This window comes from Ascaphus truei, chromosome 1 (assembly GCF_040206685.1).
Source record: "Ascaphus truei isolate aAscTru1 chromosome 1, aAscTru1.hap1, whole genome shotgun sequence".
NCBI classification, from domain to species: domain Eukaryota; kingdom Metazoa; phylum Chordata; class Amphibia; order Anura; family Ascaphidae; genus Ascaphus; species Ascaphus truei.
This window is the reverse complement of record NC_134483.1, coordinates 371,190,028-371,212,638: the sequence shown is the minus strand read 5'-3', so window position 1 is coordinate 371,212,638 and position 22,611 is coordinate 371,190,028. Positions and strand designations below refer to the sequence as shown.

Below are 22,611 nucleotides of genomic sequence, written 5' to 3'. Positions count from 1 at the left end.
AAGGGGAGTATTGCATGTGCAAACAATGACAAAGTAAAAGGGGATTTGACAGAAACACTCCCACAGACACCGATCAGCAACTAGCGTCTAGATCAGCTGTTGGGTCCAAAGATTCAAGCGTCGCAGTCAACAGGGGAAGTTCTTTCAGCCATAAAAGTCCACAGAGGTAGCTGCAGTATGTCACTGTGTATGGCGCTAGCGCCCCTAAGTGATGTCATAAATTTCCAGTGGACAGCCCACTGGGCGGGTGTTACCTGCTAGCTGTGTCCTCAACTGAGCAACCTCTTAGGATATATATTCCCAGGGAACTCGAGCGGATCTAGGGTTATTTCTTCCTTCAAATAAAAATAAATAAAGATAGAAAGACTATTTATGATCAAAAGATATGGCGAGAAATGTAGCCGTGCTGAAAATGCTGAACAACCAGGTTAACAATAAGCAGGCAGGATGCCATACAAAATGCAACTGTGCAACTGAAAAGCGAGCAACAATAAAAAATAAAAGATTACAAGACAAAGAATATCTTGTCAACCAGTGGAGGTGAAACAAGTCAATCAGTGAAGAACCAATGAAGCTTGCCTGCCAGTGTGTGAACAGAATGGCTGTACCCAGATGTGACGGAACCGAGTCACTATGGGGATTCTTTAGAACCGGTGATCCTCACATAGGTATTGTGAATATGTAGAACAACTAATGAAGGATGGAAAAGCTAAATGACGAAAAATGAAAACAACATTTATCGGGCCTTATGCAGCTTTGATATGTCAACCATATTTGCTTATCTCGCAAGACTGAAAGCCATTAAAAACAAGTGGTGTCGCTTTGCACTATTTTGGGGGTGGGGTGGTTGGGTGGAGTGGATATGGCGGCATAAATAGGACTGAACAGTAACATGCCAAACTTGAAACAGACTGATCAAATATCAGAGTTCACACTCATAAAAATGAAAGAATGTTGCACATGCTGCAGAATCCACACGCCATATCAGGCTAATGACTGAGGTTCTTGAGCAAGATTGTGATATTTTCAGGGTCTTGATTTCCATCGGCTGGTTAGCAGCATCAGACGTCTAAATCCCAGAGTTGCCATGCTCACTTATAGTCACATTATTTGCACTGAAGTAGCGAGACAGGGGGCACTGTTGCCGACAGAGGGGAGGCAGATACGGAGTGATTTTGTAATACTCCGTATTCATGGGGAAATTAGAAGTTCAGTCTCTTTCTTAATTTCTGATAAGTCTCAATAAAATGTATACAAAAATTCCTTGGAAATCTTTTTTTTTCTTGAATACAATAGTAATTTAGCAGTAACTTGCATTTAGAAAACTTCACTCAATGTCAAAACAGTAATATTTCTCAAGACACACGGTAGGACCTTTCCATGAAACCTCAGGATGTGGACTTGTAAAACATACCATGCAGGATGTGCTACTGGTAACGATGGGATTAATATCCAAAGGCTGAGAACGCGAATGACCAGCTGTTCCTCAGTGACCAAGAAATAGCACTGGTCAGAGCCGGAGACAAAAGCGCAAATGCTAGAATAGTCCAGTCAAGAAAACACCCGTAGCTAGTATGGTCAGTAAGACAATATGGTCAGCCAGTAAGCCATCCAAGGAAGGGGAAGGTGTGCTCAAAACTCATTTTAAAGTTGCCTTGGTCACAATTATTTGACACAAAGTAAACTATCGATATCTTTGTATATTTTATGTTCAATAAAAAGCTCAGGTATATGAAGTAAATGCTGCACACCTTAAAAAATAGTTAGAATGATACAATTACCGGTGCTCCCGTGCTCTAACGAAAGCCTGTTTCCAGTCCTAGATCAGTAGTAGAAGTAAGACAGGGCACAATCTGCCCTGTGTTCCTTCTGCTACCAATAAAAAGCTCAGACACAGCAAACAATCCCGATTTTTTTACAACCTAAGCAGCATCAACCAGCTGTGTTTACAGAGGTTTGGAGCGAATGTATTCTTTGAAGGCAGCTGTGGGTGTTTGATCTCACCTCAGTCGACTACTACTGAGAGGAGCTCAAGAAGATTACTATGGCAATCCAGCAATTAGTAGGTGAGACATTGAAAACATGCCAGTCTTGCAGCCTCTAATTTTCAGGAGCATTTAGGTGGCTTCTTCTTCAAACCAGAAGTCGCTTGCTTTCCACATTATCTACAAATAATTACAATTACATTCATCAATATTATGTTGCAAGATGTAATGCAAAAAGATGATTGTCAAAGCACTGCAGGAGTTTGCTAATAACCCTCATTAACATGCAAGGATTACCCGTGGATAACTAAATAGAAGTGCAGAAAACATAAAATAAATAAATAAAGCCCCCCCAAAAAAGGTATTTTACAGGTGTAGTGAGTCTCCGATGTTGCGGCAGAAAAATCAGCAGCTCTAGAGACAGTATCGGTCGTAGATACAGTGGGAGGGATCCATACTTTCAGATATCGCCCCTCACAGAGTTAAACCTCCGGCACCGGGGCAGTCACATGACTGCTGTATGCCCTGGTGCTGGAGACACTGAACGGATAAGGAGGAGGAGATATTTGTAGTACAATTCAGTCAAGTATGACTCTCGGACACTCTATGGATCAGTGTTCTCCATATCTTCCGATCTCTCATGGCTTCTTTCAATTCTGCTATGTTCAGTCCAGTATCTTTCTTGATGGTATCTAGCCAGCGAGTTCTTGAGCGGCCTCTTCCGCCACCGATCATTCCAAGCATGACGTCCTTCTCATGCGACTTGCTTCACATGTGACAAAAGTAGGAGAGCTTTTGCTTTGTTATCTTGGCCTCCCGTGAGATTTTCGGTTTGATCCGTTCCAGAACTGCTTGGTTCGTTATTCTGGCTGTCCACGGAATGCGTAGCAGACGTCTCCAGCACCACAGTTCAAATGCATCGATCTTTCGCCTATCTACCTTTCTCAGAGTCCAGGTTTCGCAGCCATATGTTGCTATTGGGAAAACGATCGTACTGACCAATCTGCATTTGGTTGCCAGGCTGATGTCTTTACTCTTCCAGATGTTGTTCATACTGACCATTGCATTTCTTCCAAGTGTTAGCCGTCTCTTGATCTCAGGGGTGCAGTCGTCATCACAATCAATTTTGGAGCCAAGAAAGATGAAATCTTTAACCACTTCAATTTCTTGATTTTTGATCTTGATATTAACGTTCGCATTGTTTGCGGTTGTCATGATCTTTGTCTTTTTAATATTCAGGCGCAGTCCAACCTTCTCACTTTCTTCTTTGACATTCATGATCAGATGTTCGAGATCTTTCTTGTTTTCAGCCAGCAGGGTGGTATCATCGGCATATCGGAGGTTGTTGATGTTTCTGCCACCTATTTTCACGTCAATTTTGGGCTCATCCAGGCCTGCTCACCGCATGACAGCTTCTGCATACATGTTGAAAGCTGCGTGTGCCCTTTCCGATCTTGATCCAATCCGTGTCTCCGTATGGCGTTCGGACTGTAGCTTCTAGATCTTGATAGAGTGATCTTATGAGTTCGGTCAGATGTGTTGGTGTGCCCATTTACTTCAGGCAGGTTCAGAGGTTGTTGTGCTCAATTACATTGAATGCCTTCGAATAATCGATGAAACACATGTAGAGATCTTTCTGATACTCCCTGTTTTTTTCCATAATCCATCGAAGCTTGGCAATGTGATCACAAGTGCCTCTGCCTTTCTTGAAGCCAGCTTGAACATCTGGCATTTCCCCATTGACGGCTGTACTCAAGCGTTGTTGGATAATCTTCAGAAGGATTTAGCTTGCGTGTGGTATTAAGACTATGGTGCGGTAATTTGAGCAATCCTTCGTGTCACCCTTCTTCGGAATTGGGATGAATACTGCTCTTTTCCATTCTTTCGACCACTCAGACATGCTCCATATGCGTTGACATAATGCTGTTAATGCTATGGGCTTGAGCAATTCTGCTGCTATGCAGTCAATTCCTGGGGCTTTTCGGTTGGCTAATTGCTTCATTGCCCATACAACTTCTTCCTCCAGAATATCTGGCTCCAGTTCCAGTGTCTCATTCTCCTCCGCCAGATGGTTCTGATGTTCCCTTTCGTACAACCTCTCTGTGTATTCTTTCCACCGATCGCGTATTGCTTGCTGGTCATGCAATTCCTGGCCATTGCTCCTACGAACTGTTGCCTTCCGAGCATTGAATGTTGACCATGTCCTCTTCACGTGGGTGTAGAGTTCTCACGTATGACCTTTCCTGCTCGCTTCCTCCACCTTCTGGCACTGTTCATTCCAGTAGTTCTCTTTGTCCTTTTTGGCCTCTCTTTGGAATTCTGCATTCAGCCTTCTCTGTTCCCAGTAGCTTTGGCCTTCCTTCTGTCTTCTGCGATGCTGATGGTCGAGTCAGAAATCCACTGGGCTGATTTTGATGGTTTCTTGTACGGGACATGTTCTAAGGCTGTTTCGATAACGCATGCTTTCACTTCTTCTACATCTCGTCTGGGTGCCTTTCTTCTGTAGCGAGGAGGTCGAATCTGTTCTTTACTTCGACTGCGTAGCTGGAGCTGATCTTGTCTGTGTCGAATTTCTTTGCAGCTGCCGTTTGTTTGGTGTTGCAGAATCTGAGTTTGACTGTGGCTACCAGCAGTTGGTGATCTGATCCGCACCAGGGTATGTCTTCACAGCCAAGATCGAGCTCTGCCACTTCTTATGACACAGGATGTAGTCTATTTGGTTTCTGTGTTCTCCACTTGGCGATGTTCAGGTGTACAGTCGCCGTTTGGGATGTTCAAACCAAGTGTTCTAGCTATGTCTATTTGGTATCTAAAGAGCAGTTCCTACACCTCTTAATTTTGTCAAGAATATTTGTAAATCCGATACTGAAACCAATGAAGCACATGTCCATACAAGTACACAATAGGGTTGTAAGCGATGTGATTCAAGAATCTACAAAATAGTGACATACAGGAGAGAAATTACATTTATACTTGTAATTATATGTAAATGCCCTACACTGCGCTGCAACTGTTAAGAAAAAAAATCCTCCTGGTGGATTACATTAGATAGAACTGGGACTTGGGGAAATGTTTACTACATCTACAAAACCATTACTAACCGCTTCAGTGGCAACATACTATATTTTCTTTAGTATTTATCTTTTTGCCCCTCCCCTACCTAGGCGGTTTGTAAAATGGGTTCATTCTTGTGGACAAACGGGAAGAAAATGGCATTAGTACTTGAAGCACAGGACAAGCTATGACGTGAGGACAATAGAGATGCTACAAGGTTAACACCTGTCCCCCAGTCTCCCCCCCCCCCCCCCAGTGTGTGTGTGTGTCTCTCTCTCTCTCTCTCTCTCTCTCTCTTCCTTCTCTATCCCCAGTGTGGCCACTTTATGCTAAATAATAACCCAGAGACTTATTTATATAGTTAACTCTCATACCTTCTCCGGCGTCGGAGGCATCAACCGACGGCCTCTCCCCCTGCATGGTCTGGTCAAAATGGCTCCGCAACGTCAAATGCCGTCGTGTTGCCATGTCAACGGAGCCGAGATGGCATGTTGCCATGGCAACGTAGCGCCGCAGGGCATCCTGTCGTCATGGCGATGGGACCATGCAGGGGTAGATTCCACCTGCCGGATAATGCCACCCGAGAAGTCAGTGAACACTTCTGGTTCAGACCGCTGGGGCACGCTACTCCCTGGCCGTTCTCCTCTGCCGCCCTTCAACTCCTCTGACTGCTGCCCTGCGCCATTCTGGCGGTCCTTTGTTCACTTCTCCCGCCACCCCCTAGTTTGTGCACCTGAGATTTGAAAGCTAAACCCGTATCTAGGTTAGCATAACCCATAGTCTCCGGGTCAAACCCGGAGTGGTGGCAACCATGTGTCAATTTCTTTCCCTCCCCCCCCTGCCACCAGCGTCTTTCCCCCCCAGTGTCTGTCTCTCTCCCAGTCTCTTTCCTTCCCCCACCCAGTGTCTCACACACACACGAAAAACAAGGGGTTCAACACTTCGATCACATCGAATGGAGTATAAATTAAACCAGCACTCTCTTATAGTAATAAAAAAAATGTTTGTTTTATTATGAACCCTCAAAGGGGACACACATCACACACTAAACAGGAAACAAACTGGTTCCGGTTGAGTGTGCAATTTGTGTCCATTTTGAAGGTTCATCAAAACCTATGACAAACATGTACTTTTTTTTTTTTAGCCAAGAGATACAGGCCCATATTTACCAAGCGGTTCTATTCCAGAAGACACCTTACGGACCATTCAGTGCCAGATTTAAATAAGAATTTTAAAAAATAACTCTGCTTTTATTACATTTTGGGGCAAAGCTCTTTGAAATGTGTTTTAGAGACATTTACGCTGTCAAGATTGGACGGGGCATGGCTTCCCAATTTAAACCCCCTAACTCTTTAAAAAACAGTGGACTTGTAAGATTGTAGAGGAGGAAAGTAGTAGCATTCAGAATGCAAAGAAGATAAAAACCCTGTGGTACCATCACACTTTAATTACGACATACCAGGGGAATTTCAAAGCCCTTTTATAGCAAGTCCGTTTTATTGGTCCAAGAACAAGTCCTAAAGGAAACCTATGGTTATGTAGAATAAAACTTTAGTTTAAAATTGGAAGATCATGACAAAAATGCAAATAAATAGGGAGGCAATGTTAAGTGCTAAGTGGTTTCAACATCAGCTACGTTCAGTTACTAGAAAGCATTGCTCAAAATCTGGAAACTGTATTTAAAATAAAAATGAGAATTGTATTTGAGAAGAAAAATAGAAGAGGCATATTATTACCTTTCAGTAGCTGGTTTAGGTCCATTGCATCCTGTAAGGCCTTCTGGTTACCCTTTTGGTCAAATTCAGGATCTGAAAAGATAGAACCAGAGCTCTGAGACTAGTGCAATAAATGTCAGTGCCAAGCAGCCTTGCATCTTTTATTAAAATGTTGTGTAATCCCTTTATGTGATTATTATGGCCCGTTAGGAATTAATGGTGCGGACACACAGAGAGTAATGCCTTTTCCTATCACAAAGGACTGGGGATGAGTCAGCAGATGCCAAGTCCCGTCCAGCGTTGCCTGGAGACAGGGTCGACACAGGATGTATATATAGGAATGAGAAGGTTCTAGAGAGCTTACGTTCCAGGAGGTTTAAAAGTGGAGGAGCCTCAGTGTATATAGTTAAGAAGTATGTTACTGAGTGTATTAAACAGAACAATGTCCTGTTTATTATGTTCTAGATTGGAATAGTGCCCTTTCAGATAGGGTCCTGAGATATGGCCAAGGTGAATCCAGTGGTTTACAGAAGAGGAGGCAGGCACGCCACAGAGGTCTCATGAGGAGGGGTCCCTGTGCCCTAAGATCAGATCCACAGGCGGATCAGAGACAAGAGTGGGATGTAGATCTCCTATCAATATTGAGTTGGCCACGGCCCAAGAAGGGGCCCATAGTGACAGAGCGAAACGGACGTTATGCAGAATGGGGACAGGTCAGCTAAGAGAATCCAGTCAAGTACCCGCACCTCCCCAGTGTGAAGTGAGGGCGCCTGGGAATGAAACAGTCATGAGTGCAGACAAGTGATTAAGTGAAACTGATGACACCTGTACTTATGTGTACGATGTGTAGATGAGAAGAGCCCTAGAAACAGAGGGCACAAATAAAGAATGTTGTTTGTATTATAAAAGTTCCTGGTGCCCATCATGTCTATCTCTGCTACCTCATCACCCTGAATAATGTAATGTCTTCTGAGTAGCCACTAAAAGAGACACTGATGTAAACTCCCTAGGAGCCGGACAGGCAGTGATATATCATCAGGAATTTAAATTCAAGCAACAGATAATGCTGCTTTTCTGGGGGTGTCGGAAGGATTTATTTTTTTAGCATCTGAACCAGGAGGTTATTCTGAGACGCAGTCCCCTGACCTTCAGATGGAAAAAAGAACAAACATACCCAAATGAGGGCTGGCGAGTGGGATAGTTTTAAAATGCGTTAAAGAAAATCTATTGTTGAGTTAAGCAATGTGAATTGCTGCCTTAGGTCTGCACGGGCATTTCACTTGTTATATTCTCTTACAATGGGGTGTTATTAAAAATGTTTTTGGGAGGTTAAGCGTAACCCTTTGCATTTACGACCTACTCAAATTTACATTCGAATCAGTATCCCTTTTGTGGTTTGGAAACTTATAAATATTAGTCTTAAATGCTTTGGATGCCCCTCAAAAGGGATAAAAGGGGTTAAGCAGCTGAATTACCATATATTTCTTTGCTGATGTTCTCTTGTCGTTTGATTTTACTCTTAAGCAATTCACTGGTGACTGCAAGGTCAAAGGACTGGATAGGACTGATGTCAGGTGTAGACAGAGGAGTAACATCAGTGACTGTATCTTCTGATTCCTCTGCATAGTCTCTTAACTCCTTCACTGATGCCTTTGAGGACTTTCTCTCAGGAGAGCGCAAGGCGACTTGGGGGCCTCTCTCTTTTGATGACAGATATGAGGATTTAGATGTGCGGTCATCTGAATACTCTGCATCGGAGCTGGAGGTGGAAGAGGCAACGTCCTTGCTGTTCTTTCTCGTACTCTTCTTTCCGATGTTTGTTTGTTTTACCGATTTGGGCCTGGAGTTGTGGCTCTCCTCATCGCTACTGTTCTCTTCGTCTGTGTAATAATTGTCCTCAAACTCTCTCCTTATTTTGGGAATCCCTGCTGGAATAGTGGCTTCCATTTTCAAGCTCTGTACGAAGCTTCTGTCCGATTTTGCGCTACCAGGTCTGGAGGAAGCCACTGAAGATGATGATACTGTAGTCTCGTCATCATACAGACGCTTTTGGACTGTTGCTTCACTTTTAGGTTCTTCCTTGTCCAACACTTGCTCCTTCGCTGAAGCTCCTACTCTCACTTCCAAGTCTGTCCCCCCATTATACTTTTGCTTGCTCAGTCCGGAGGCGTGGCAGTCTCCTTTACTTGCTTCCTCGTCAGCATCACTGTCAAAAAAGGAGTGATCCACCTCACCGTCGTCTGAAAGGTTTCCATATCGATCCATGCTGGGATAACACCTCAAGATCTGAAATGGTTAAAAACAAAAATGTGAAAAGGAAATGATGTGTGTTGCCAGAACAAATTCCCATGTCATACAGTCCGAAGTATTTCATTAACTAGTTTAGAGTTAATAAGTTCGAAATAAAAAGCTTTTCTTCACAACTTTAAGACGTTTACGGTTATACAAGGGGCTTACATCACATTATGTTGCAGGTCGGAATAAAACACATTGGACATTCTTTGTACAGAGCACCCAAAAATAACATGATTTGTTCGGTATACTAAGAATACATTTTGTACATTTTGTGACACTACTAAAAAAACCTATTCGAGCACATTTAGCTTTATTTTAATAAAAGTAATTCTGCCAATACATAATAAAGGTAAATCAGCCCAGTAATCCAACTCTTTTTGTTAACATTTTATTAAAAGCAGTAATATCCCCTACTTTATTTTTCAATCCCTTCTCCCACTTCTTTAACCCAGGCTGTGCCGAAAAAGCTGTGTACGGCTACGGCCCCAGTCACTGCGTGCACGCGCGTCGGAGCGCCAGGCGGTGCGTACACCAGTTTGTCGTGATCTGCTGTCCTAGGGTCGCGCGTATAAAAGAGCAGGAGGAGCAAAGACAAGATTTTTGGCGGGGCACAGCCATGACGTCACATGGCTGGTTCGCACTCATTGGCTGATACGCCGCCGTGATGTAGCCAGGGCTCGGCCGCCGTGCGAAAAGACAAATTTCTTGTCTTTTGGCAAAGGTGGTCACGCATCGCGCTTACTGCATGCGCACTCAGGCAGTGACTGGGGCCGGTCCCATAGAGGGTTGTATCTTGTTCACGTCACGCATGCCGTAATGCACTCAGCCGTGAGCAGTGGGGACGAGGCCTAATACAGCAGGCATAAGGGTCCATGTTAAAATGGAGATTAGTGACACACAGTGCTCAGTTGCATATCATTACCCAGAATCCCTGGCTACGGTAGAAGCATTGTTTGCCAAGCGATAATGGGGAAATACATGATTGGTACAGTATGCAATCAGACATGTAAATGCACCACAAGTGGCATTTTTATTTGCTGTACAAATAAGGAGGGGTTTTGTCATTTTTTTTTTTTTTTTTTTTTAACCCCCCCATAACTTTTGTTAATGTTTTTTTAGTTATTTCTTTTTTTTAAACATTTTTTTTTCACCATAAACCGGTTAGGAAATAATGTGCACCTCAGGTTCCCGAGATATTTACCAGTAAAGTTACAGGGTTTAAATCTCCCTCCCGGGGGAAACAAAATGAAGTCCCCTTTAAAAGCCAAGAAGCAATAGCAGTAACTATCTCAGGAACCAGTGGATACCCAGAGCAGAAAATAGTATGGTTTAGCAATATTGGAACACGAGATAATAAATACTTTATTAAAAAATACATAAATAAAAAGGCTTGGGGGGTGGAGGGGGGGGGAAGATTGCTGCTTTAATAATGGTAAGATAATTGAAATCATACATTTAAAACAGATCAGATGGTATAAAAATGCCCAAATACTTAACATCTTTGGGCTTCCAAAAAGATAAAATGATATGTGGATGATGGTCACCCTCACCCCGAGAATTTATGATCATGAAAAGTTACTGTTACAAACCGTAAAAATGTCAGATTAATTCCGTAATCCTATGAACATGTATTCATGTATCACCTACAAATAAAATCATATTGTCTGCATAAAGTGCAAGGTTTACTTTCCCCCAACCAAATCTTGAGCTTGGCTCAGAGATTGCAAGCGCTTCAAATTAATATCAAATAGCGGCAGGGAAAGATGACAGTTTTGTCTGGTTCCTTCCTATAGCAAAGTTACCCAAGCCGCCGGAGTCCAAAAAGTTGAGGCAGTAGGGTTTGAATATAAACAATTTACCACCTGGAGAAAATTACTTTCAATTGTAAAGTTATTCATAGTGAAAAATACATCTCCAAGCAATCCTGTAAAAAGCTTTCACCACATTCAAACCAATAATTCATCCTGGTTCATCTTTAATAAAATATGATTCTTCCATTTGGGATTACTTTTACTGCAACATTGACTTGCAGTAAGAATGTTTCTCAACTTCTTGACAGGTTGTCTACCTTGTGTAAAGCCAGTAGAGTTGAAAAAATTGGTGGAACAGCAGGAACCCAGAGAAAGCACCGATCAACTCACCACTCACCTTGTGTAAAGCCAGTCTGATCTCAAAGTCGATAAAAGAGTTGAGACATTAATTAACATTGTTAATATTTTTCTAAAATGTTATAATCTCGGTTCACAAAGGAAATGACGGGTCCTTATTTACATTTTATTTATATAGGCAGTTAAAATATGTTGGCATCTGCCCCGGAATTAGAATCTTATTCAAATATAGTTAATGTTGTGGATTCAATTTATTTTGTGATAATGTACCTTTTGGTGGACCAGCATTATTGTTTTTCATAGATAAAATTAGCACTTTTAAAGCCTCATAGGTTTCTTCTTCAAGTGTTCAGGGGCAGCAAAGTTGGAAGGAAGCATACATATCCAAAAGTGGTGGAGATAAACTCTATGGGGAGTCTTCGTGTGTAGGGGTGACAAGATGAACCTAAGTTGCAGGAGCCAGAGGTAGATTAATAGCAGAGCTGTTCATATTGGTGTTTTCTATATTTTAGAAGTTATACTACACCAGATTGCTGAATTTGGAAGTGAATGATCCTTGTGTATTGATTTTATTGTTGTGAGTTGTGGTGATGGTAGTCTGGACATATGTTTGCATGTTTTGCATTTCGTATGGTAGTAACTTGCAGGACTTTGTTCCCTGTGTTTCTGTATTCTGGTTCGATTTGGGTTGGGTGATATCAAAATTCTTACCACGATAACGATATTAAGACATTTGTTAAAATAAATGGCTGAAATTTTTCTAGAAAATTTAAATCAAATGTGTTCTCAAAATACATACATTTTCTTTAGATTTACTACAAAAAGAGACCTTCATTCCCAAACCCTTTCCATGTCTGCACTACATCTTTTCTCACCTACACTGCTCCCATCACCCTAACGTCCCCCTCATCCAATCACTCTCACCGAGATACTCCCTCCATTTATTAACACTTTTCACACATAAAATGTTAAACAGATTTTTCAGCAGTGAAGAATTATCAGAAAAAAATCTGTTTTAATTAATGTTTAACATTTTCATGAAGGCCGAGAGTGATGGAAGCTGTGTAGGTGAGAAAGGGTGAAGTGTAGGCATGGAAGGTTACGGGTCCCAGAGAAGATAGAGGAAAGGGTCCCGGTGGGAGAAAAGAAGGGGTTAAGTGACGGGGGGAAAGGAAGGGGTTAATTGCCAGGGAGAAGAACGGAAGAGGATAAGTGCCCCAGAGGGCGGAGGAGAATTGGAGAAGAGAGAAAGGAGTTAAGGGTCCCGGGGGAGGGGGTAAAGGGGTTAACAAAAGTAAAGTGTGGAGTTCCTACCCTTCATAGCTGCCTCAGCCCTCACCCCACTGCTGCCAGAAGTTCCTCCCCCTCCCTCCGAGTCAGCATTCAGAAGCAGGGATGGAGGGGGACTTGTGGAGAGTGAGAGGCAGGGACAGCACATGGGTAACTTCAAAGCTGATCTCAATGCACCGGCATTCCAAAATATTGCGACAGCATTTAATCTCCCATATCGGCACACCGGGATATGCTGTTATACTGATATGTCAAAATATCCCGATATCGCTCAACCGTAGGTTAGATAGTAATCTGATTTTCATTAGCATGTTGGAGAGGTTTGGGTGGCGGTTCTAGGGAAATAGTTTTCAGTCTTTCATCACCAGGGAGCATGGGTTGTAGATCTTTGATGATATCTTTAAGTTGCGTGAGAATGAGGTTGCAAGTTACAGTATGACTAGAGTTATCTGTTCAGTTTTTCTTTTTAATTTATGCTGTAGTACCTTCCCCTTGGGATCTCTATAAGTCATTACTTTTCTATGTCTATTAGGCAGGCTGTGTTGCCTTCTTCCATGAGGGCATTACGAAGCGATTTGGTATGGTTCTCTCTTGTGCGAGTGTTACAGCAGATGATGTGGTATCGAGGGCCTGGCTGAATATTACAGATTTTGTAGTGTGGCTGGTATGGAAGCTGGTTTTAGGAAAATATCTACAAATCGGTTGGTAGGTTTTCTGTAGACGACCGTTTCAATGCAACCAGCTTTTTTATAGTGATTGTGATGTCCAAGAAATTGATCGTAACAGTGAAATATTCCAAGGTCAGTTTTATAGAGGGGGTGATAGTTGGTAACGTTGTGTAGATATTGGCGTTAAAATGTTTCTCAAACTCAGCAGAGAACACATCAGGACCAGGAGTGTTTTTTTGGTTTTTTTACACATTTGATGTTTTCTCAGTTTCTAGATTTGAAAGAGGTTTGCTTAGGAATTCTCTGGACCAAATCATCAATTTTGGGGCAAGAGTATGGATTTTCAAAATGTGTCTGGTTTGACAGTGTCAATTATGTAGTGAATATACAGGTTCGTACGAACATTTAATTATTTCTGCTATTTTTTAATCAGATGTTTTTGAGATTCAAATTTTTTGAATGTTGGAATCATTTTTATTTTTTAGATTTTTTTAAACAGAAGCGAGATTGCCAAGTAACTTTCCAGATTTGTTAGCAAATATTTCGAATCTTGCATTATAATAGTTTGAGTTAATTTTCTCTACGTCCTCATTTCTTGTGTTCACAAATTCCATCTTATTGGATCTAGTTTAAATGGTTTAAAATTTAGTATATTTTGCAGATGGTACTTTAATAAGCTGTTTTTCCTCTTAAAACTAACTGCTTTTGCAGCATCACAATAAAGTAAAGAGTTATCTTTATGTTGCTCATTGGGGTCTTACATGAACAAGTATATTTGGTGACAAATTTCTTTACTTTTTTGTTGGTTATTAGTTTAAGTTGGAAACTCAATGATCTCACTGATACAGGGTTATTAAAAATAATACTAATAGTAACCCAAATTGCAGACTGGTCAGAGAGACAGATATTCTCTATTGTAGCATGAGAAACTTAATGCAAGACCGACGAGTGTAATAGAAAATAGTCAAGTCTTGCCATGAGTCTGAGCTTTTGAGAGACATATTGTTTCTGTTCTACTGGATGAGAAGCACCCCAGCAGTCAACAAAATTAAATTCTACCTCTAAAGGAAGTGATATAAACTGTCTGTTTAGCTAGTTTCTATGTTCCTTGGTGAGGGAAGGGACCATTTGAGAATAATTTTAATAAAATCAGGACCACAGCTTCAATGACCCAAGAAGGATTGCATCCAGATAGCCAACCACTACCAGTATGCTTTACAATAAAATATAAGTTCTATAATTTAAATTAAGCTTTTGAGTGCCCCAGGATATAGTCGCTACATCATAGAAAATGGCATTCTGGGGGCTCCATGACAGTGATGGATACAGAGCTTGTTGTTTCCGGGTTGCTGCTACATATGTCTGAAAACAACATAGTTGAAGCATACCCCGAATAGGGTCAAAACAAACACATTTCCAATAACAGGTGTTTCAGAGACCACGAAGAATAGCATTTGTTTGTGGGCATGTGTAATAAAAATAAAACACCAACCAGAAAACTTTAACAAGGGACAGAACTGGGATCCTACATAATTTGAGCCCTATGCTAAGAGTTTGCTGAAATCAACTGTACCACAACCCAGCCAATGCCGGTCACAAGCCCGGATGAAAAATGAGGAGTGTTGGTTCTCGTGGCGACAGAACTGGAAAATTAGCCAAGAACCCAATGGGAGGACAACAATTACGAAGCGTGGAAACACTCGAGGACGTATTGAACATCCTGCCGCAGGCCTCTACAACGCATCGCTCACCACCTTGTATAAGATGAAGCGATGTCGTTTACGGAGAATACCTACCTAACTGTACCACCAAATATATTTTCCCCACTGTAGCAAGCATGGCTACAAATATGAAGAAATCACTAAAAAGAAATACATATCTATACAACAAATCACATATTGTGCTCCTAACAGTTTCAATTTAAATCAATTAAGCCGGTCAAATCATCAGGTTTTTTCTTTTATTTTTTAAACATGCAATTTTCCATGCCTTGGGTCTTTCCACATACGTTAGCAAACATTTTAATAAGTGGGACTTCTCTCTTCTCCACTGTTTAAGTTGTTACCATTAACACAACAAAACATGTTTACATACTACTCCTGTAGGTCTTGAAACCTTCCCATCCCCCCCAAAATGTGGCAGGTCAGAGTTCTGTATATTCTCATTAATACAGACTGTCCTTGGTTATCCGACGGAATCCACTCCGGAAACATGCGTCGGATAGTGAAAGCGTCGTAAACCAAATCCCAGACGGCAAGTGTCGGGTAATCTGGTCCGCCGGGGATAATCCGTTCCGATTGTGCCTGCATTGTGCCGCGTCGGTTAATCCGTTCGTCGTAAAGCAAAACGACGGATAGCGAGGACCGTCTGTACATGAATAACAGTTCAAAATGGGGCCTCAACATCTTTTCTTTTAACTGCATTTCTACAAGAACAGCCTGCTGACTTCCATAGCAGAGAAATAGTTAATAAGTAAACATGAACTTATTTATCAGCATGGTTTTCGGTTATGCCCAAAGGAGTAAGAAAAATTGACAAACCGTAATACACATTAAAAAGTATTGGCATCCTTGTTTTATAAATTTGCCTGCTAATTTTGGAGGACACACTGTTTGCTACAGATCAATCATCACACTCTATTTAATTGACTGTGTTTTATTTTAAATTTGCATCTTTAATTTCCCCCAATCAGATTCTGCCAACACGGATCTTGATTATATGGAGACACCAGGAGAGGAATTGACATATTACAATGCTCTATATCAGTTTAATATTGTCCTGGCACTTTCCCTTACATCAATTAGTTCAACTAGGCCAGTTTGTGACCTTGGCCGTCTCAGAACTGCATCCAATGAGAAACATTCAATTTCATGCACATTTTGATTGTTACAGTCTGCTTGTTTCACCATACGTGCCCACGTTCACTGCTCTAAGTAGAGAGCAGAATTCAACGCTACAACACTTTGGCTATTTGTATTATTATTGTTATTTGGAAAGCACCAACATATTCAACAGCTCGGTACAAAGCGAGTACAGAGATTTAATAACTACATATAGAGTTACATACAAATAACGACATATTTTTAAAAAAAAGTAATGAGGGCTCTGCTTGTGAGAGGTTACAATCTAGAGGGAATGAGAGGCAATGTTGAGACAAAAAGGTGAAGTGGCTGCTCATTGTGGGATGGAGTGTGACGCAGGAGGGTGTATGGTCAAGCAGTATAGCTGTTCCCATCAAGGTTTGAGGGTGGGGATGGGTCCAGTCACACAGTTGGTCCCAATGCTGTTGAGGAGGCAGTTGGATGTTAAGGGTATGCCCAGATAGGCCTCCTTGAAAAGATGAATTTTCAGGGGGTTTTTAATGGCTGAAAGCTGCGGGAGAGCGCGTAGAAGGGAATTCCAGGGCAGCACAGGAGAAGTCTTGTAGGCGGGAGTGACTGGAGGTGACACGGCAGGTTAAGAGGCGGATGTCATTGGCAGAATGCAGAGGACGTTTAGGTATATATTTGGGGATGAGACCTGAGATGTAAGGAGGGGGAGGGGGAGCATTGTTGAGAGCTTTGCAAGTCAGCGTTAGGGCTTTAAATTTGATTCTAGAGGATATGGAAAGCCAGTGTAGGGATTTTCATACACAAAATATTTTACTCAGGCAATAAGATATGCAGCACAAAAATACATTATATAGTGTATATACTGTATTATATATATAATATAACATAGTATATCATGTACTTTAATAATATAATTATATTATATGATATATATATTATATACACAAACAACTTTGTAAAGCGTTGTAAGAGCGTTGGATAAGCCATTTTGGCGTTGTAAAAATGAATATAGGTATGCATTGCATAGTGTTGGGTAAGCCATTCGTTGTAAAGCGAACCGTTGTAAAACGAGGACTGCCTGTACTCCAAAAACTGAGAGATGGCTGAAGTAATTACTTAACATGATGCTGTGTTTCCAGTTGGCATGTGCAGTACACAAACAGCAAAGGGTTTCTGCCCTTTCGCTATATTTATTATTAGACTGGATACATAAAAAAATACAAAATATTGGTCTATTCTGGAAGCTGTGTGCAAGGTCAACTAGCTTTATTAGGAACCATACAGGTATGAAGAATTCAGAGCACTACCACAACGTGAACAAATAATAATAGATCAAGAGATGACTCCCATAAAATCAACTTTTGAATATTGAATATATTGAATCACATGGATCAAGGCGCTAAAGCTCTGTGGCGCAAAACGCGTAGGTGCATTTTTCCTCACCCACTGGAACCAATGTGATTCAATAAAATTGATTTTATAGGAGTCATCTCTTGATCTATTATTTTTTCACGTCATGGTAGTGCTCCGAATTCTTCAAACCCGTCTAGATTTCTACTTTCGCGGCTGCACACCTTTGAATATTAAGATTAAGGATGCACAAGGGTCACCTGAATTAAAGCGAGTGGTCTGTGTTTGAACCTATTTATGTCCCAAATTCAATTTTCAATCAAACATTAACGGACGATGTGTCATTGTGCTGCTGAGTTTGGGGCCCAATGGTTGGGACTCCATTAGGAGCTATTCCTTTGGTTTAAATCTGTTCAGATTTACTTGCATAAGATATTCTTATATATTTATATATTACTAACTTTATGACTGGAGTCTATAAAAAGTCTGAGCACCATTACCCTGTGGGACTTTCACTTTATTAGGAACCAGCAAATATATATATTTACACACAAAGTTGATTACTTTATATTTCCCTTCTCTCCAACCATCACAAGTAATAGATTAAAGTTAGCCGGAAAGGGAACTGAAGGGGAGAGGATTGTAGGATTTTTTTTTTGTGTGTAAAAGTGGATAGAGTAAAGAAACATTAGTTGGGCAGACTATGGCTCTCAAAAACCAAGGACCTAAATTAGTGAGGTTTGTGTTTTCTTGTATACATGTTTGGCTGCGAATCATTGAGAATGCAGTAAAGGGTGACCATCCACTTTCAAATGTTTGCAAAAGAAAAAAGTTCTGATACAGAACAAACACTGCAAGCAGCGATGCCCAGAGGTACAGGTGACTGCAGGTTTATTGAAAGAATCTCGGTAGAAAAAAAGTTAAATATTTCTTGACATGTTATTGGTCCAAAGGTTGCCAATCACAGGCCCACACAAAGAACCAGAAACATTTACGTACAGTATTTTGTAATAAAACAATTTGCAGTATGTCGGGTGCTATTAAGGCTTGTAATATCCCCTTTTTTTCCTTAAGTCAGGCATTTTATAGTTCTCGAGTCGGTCCAATGACTGTTGGTGGGAACACCTAGGCATTAGTAAGCCCCGGGTAACTTTAAATATGTACACATTCACAAAGGCAACTATCGTGCTGGTCCCGTGCCCTTCAGTATGTCAATAGAGCATAGATGGGTTAAAATATATTCTCTTTCTATAGGCCGTGTTTCACAACTAGTGTACAGTCAACTAACCTAGAGACCACCACAAGAACACACACACACACACACACACACACACTATATTAATTTGCATGTCATTGTCCAGCATCCCTTGCATTGTATGCTACTAGATAATGGGCAGACCTGTCTGAGATATCTGCTCGTAAATTGTACTTTCATTTGCTATGTTTATATCCAGACATTTTATACAATCTGATTTTAGCATATTTATGAAAAATACAACATCGCATTAAAAAAAAAAAAAACGAGCCACGTGAATAAGGGGCGCTTCATTACAAAACACTGCCATGTGGGTAACGCTGCAGCGGTTATCATAACGATGAAAACATATCCAGTTCTCTCAGCTGACGCATTGTAACACTTCAGTATGGATGAAGGATGAACCCATGGGGTGCCCCAAATAACACAGTGATATAGACCATTGCTGCTTGTGACGTGACATCTCCTCGGGTTGGCCCCAGTGACGTCACGCACCCCCTCCTGTTGTGAACGCATCAGGTAACCATGGAGACGGTGGGGAAAGGGGCGGGGCCCCTAGCGCTGACCGCTACTAGGGGGGCGAAGCAGCGGTGGAAACACCGCAACCCCCGTCACATCACCGCACGGCCTCGCTGTCGTCACTCGCCGTAGGACGTCTAATAACCCGGTCTCGTAGCCAAACGTAAAGAGACCGTTATTTTTAAGAACGAAGGGGGGGACTCCAGACTCCTCCGCCTCTCTCGGGGTATAAGGAGATCGGGGATCCCGCGAGACAAGTAACGGGAGGGGGGGGGGAAACGGGACTCTTCTCATCTCCCTCCACCCAGCAGCGCCCGTTACCTGGAGAATGAAGGGGACGCCAGCTCGCGGGGCCTCTATTTATACGCGGCGACCAAACGGCGTGTCTTATCTCCCGTGGCAGAGCTCACGCGGACGTGGCTGGCGCGCGACCACCTCGAGACTCCTCTTTTCCCCTTCGCACAACATACAGCACTCCCCTGTGCGCGAGCTCGGAGACTCCACCTCCGTGACCGCAACACGTCACTGTATGGGAAGAGGGGGACGTACATTCGGCAGACATCTTTGTTTTGGGCATAAGAGAAAAAACAAACCGGGTTATTTCGGCTTGCATCGCTTATGTGTTCTTACAAGTTTTTTTTCTCTTCTAATTCTTATCTGACCTACACGAGGAATCTTTTGTTTCCTCGTGAACGGTAAGTTGTAATTTCGTTGCCCAAAACTAAGATGAATGAAAACCTTCTGCTGGCCCCGGTCCCGCGTCGGACGGTGTCGCGCGCCCTGACCAGCTCAAGCCTCGCGCCGGATTTGGTCACAAGGGGGCGCGCGACACCAGCTGTGACCGCCGGACTCCACACTGCTCTGCTGATGCTGGTGCAGAGTGATTATGACTGCAATCTCTGGGGAAAGGTGCTGCAATAACCAGCAAATAACAACATAAATAGACATCCATTTTGACATTAAAAAAAAAAATTTTTAAATGCATTTGAGCAAAACCTACTCAGCACTTTTACTTACAAATGCTATTTATTGGTGCAGAACTCGCAAACCGTTAGGCCTCGGACATGGTCAGTGCCTGAGGCGCGCTGCTGCTCGGCAGTGAGCCCCTGCAGCCGCAATGAGAGCGGCTTTAGCAGGGGATGCGGAAGCGTAAGTCTTAGCAAAATTTAAAATTCAAGCGCTCAAGGGAGCGCAGGGCCGGTCACGTGAGCTGTTCGCCCAATGAGGGCGAACCAGCTCAGTGACGTCACAGCCCCCCTCCCGACACACCCCCGGACGGCGCACGGTCTAAGGCCAAGGAAAGCACCCGCTTTCCCTCAGCCTCAGCGCGCCTCCGCCCGGCTCCATTCACCCTGGACGCAGCCTTAGGCTTAGTCCATAGACACTTAGCCCGTGCGGAGGCGCGCTGAGGCTTTCCCTGGCCTTAGAGCGCGCGCCATCCGTGGCATTTGTTAAGACACGCTTAACATTTGTTAAGACACGCTTCCGCAGGCTCTTATTGCGGCTGCAGGGGCTCAGTGCCGAGCAGCAGCGCGCCTCAGCACAGATGCCCAAGGCCTTAGGCCTTGGCCATGTTTGGCGCTTGCTTGCTCTCGCTTGCTGCCGCTCGCTCTACCAGGAGCTTTTTGCTGTCCTTACAGAGGAGACAGCAAGCGCTTGGTGTGTATCACTGTGTGTGTGTGTCACTTGGTAGCTGTCAGTGTGTGTGTCACTGGGGAACGTGTGTGTGTGTGTGTGTGTGTGTGTGTGTGTGTGTGTGTGTGTGTGTGTGTGTGTGTGTGTGTGTGTGTGTGTGTGTGTGTGTGTGTGTATTATATAATATTTTAAAAATTAAAAAAAAGACATGTTGTGAGAATAAATTATTTATTAACATTGTGCAACGTTGATAAATATATTCACGCACGCACACACGTGCACACACACATGCATACACACACACACACACACACGCACACACGCACGCACGCACACACAAAGGCACACACACACACACACAAAGGCACACGCACGCACGCACACACAAAGGCACGCGCACACACACACACACACGCGCGCGCACACACACACACACACAAAGGCACACACACACACAAAGGCACACACACACACAAAGGCACACACACACATGCATACACTCACACATGCATGCATACACACACGTGCATACACATGCACACACACACATGCATACACACACACATGCATACACATACACACACACATGCATACACACACACACACACGCATGCATGCATGCATACACACACACACACATACACACAATGCACAAACACAGACACACACACACACACACACAGGAGACATAGATCGGGGCAGAAGGGTGACAGGGATCGGGCAGAAGGGGGACAGGGATCGGGCAGAAGGGGGACAGGGATCGGGCAGAAGGGGGACAGGGATCGGGCAGAAGGGGGGCAGGGATCGGGCAGAAGGGGGACATGGATCGGGCAGAAGGGGGGCAGGGATCGGGCAGAAGGGGGATAAGGATCGGGCAGAAGGGGGGCAGGGATCGGGCAGAAGGGGGACAGACCGTCAGGGGGCGGGCCGGGAGCGGGCGCGTCACTGACCGGGGGCGGGCAGTGACGTCACGGAGCTGGTTCGCCCTCATTGGGCGAACCGCTCACGTGACCGGCCTGTCTCGCCGGCAAGCGGGGGAATTTTAAATTCCCCTAAGACCTGCGCTTCCGCAAGCGCGCGGAAGCGCAGGTGAGCCCCTACTAAAGCCGCTCTAATTGCGGCTGTAGGGGCTCAGTGCTGAGCGGGAGCGCGCGTCAGCACGCTTCCGCAAGCACGCAGGGAACATGTCCGGGGCCTTAGGCTGAGTCCACGCTGCCGCTGAGCTCGCTCATGCTTGGAGAGCGGTGATGTCACCAGCTCTCAAGCATGAGCGATCGCCGTCCTGGAACATTTTTAGAGCAGGAGTGGGGGGCGTGGCTATTAGGGGAGTGGCCGTGTCATTGGCTGAAAAGGGGCTGTCTGTGTATCTCTCCCCCTCTCCCTCCCCCCCCTCCCTCATCTCTCTCCCTCCCCCCCTTCCCTCATCTCTCTCCCCCCATCGCGCGCTCTCCCCCCCCTGCGCTATCTCTCCCGGACCCCCTCTCTCGGCCATTCCCCTTCTCTCCCCCCTTGCTTTCTCTCCCCACCTTGCTTTCTCTCTCCCCCCCCCCCCATTGCTCTCTCTCCCCCCCCCCATTGCTCTCTTTCTCTCTCCCCCCGCGCTCTCCCGCCCCCCTGCGCTCTCCCCCGTCACCTCTGCGCTCTCTCGCCCGGCCCCCGCGCTCTCGCCCGCCCCCGCGCTCTCGCCCGCCCCCTTGCGCTCGCTCTCCCCTGCCCCCCCGCGCTCTCTCTCCCCTGCCCCCCCGCGCGCTCTCTCCCCTGCCCCCCCCCCGCGCTCTCTCTCCCCTGCACCCCTCCCCCCCGCTCTCTCTCCCCTGCACCCCTCCCCCCCGCTCTCTCTCCCCTGCAGCCCCCCGCGCTCTCTCTCCCCTGCACCCCTCCCCCCCGCTCTCTCTCCCCTGCAGCC

General features: G+C 44.1%; 1 protein-coding gene across 1 annotated transcript in view; it reads right to left on the bottom strand.

Moving 5' to 3' along the window:
* CFAP97 (cilia and flagella associated protein 97) overlaps positions 1-19,571 on the bottom strand; it is a 43,658-nt gene extending 24,087 nt beyond the window's left edge. The window contains exons 1-3 of the mRNA XM_075610244.1: positions 19,392-19,571; positions 8,230-9,040; positions 6,776-6,847 (exon numbers count right to left, since the gene is read on the bottom strand). Of these exons, the coding sequence (XP_075466359.1) occupies positions 6,776-6,847; positions 8,230-9,019 (862 nt within the window). The 5' untranslated portion in view covers positions 9,020-9,040; positions 19,392-19,571. The remainder of the gene's footprint in view (positions 1-6,775; positions 6,848-8,229; positions 9,041-19,391) is intronic.
* Positions 19,572-22,611: the final 3,040 nt, after the last annotated feature.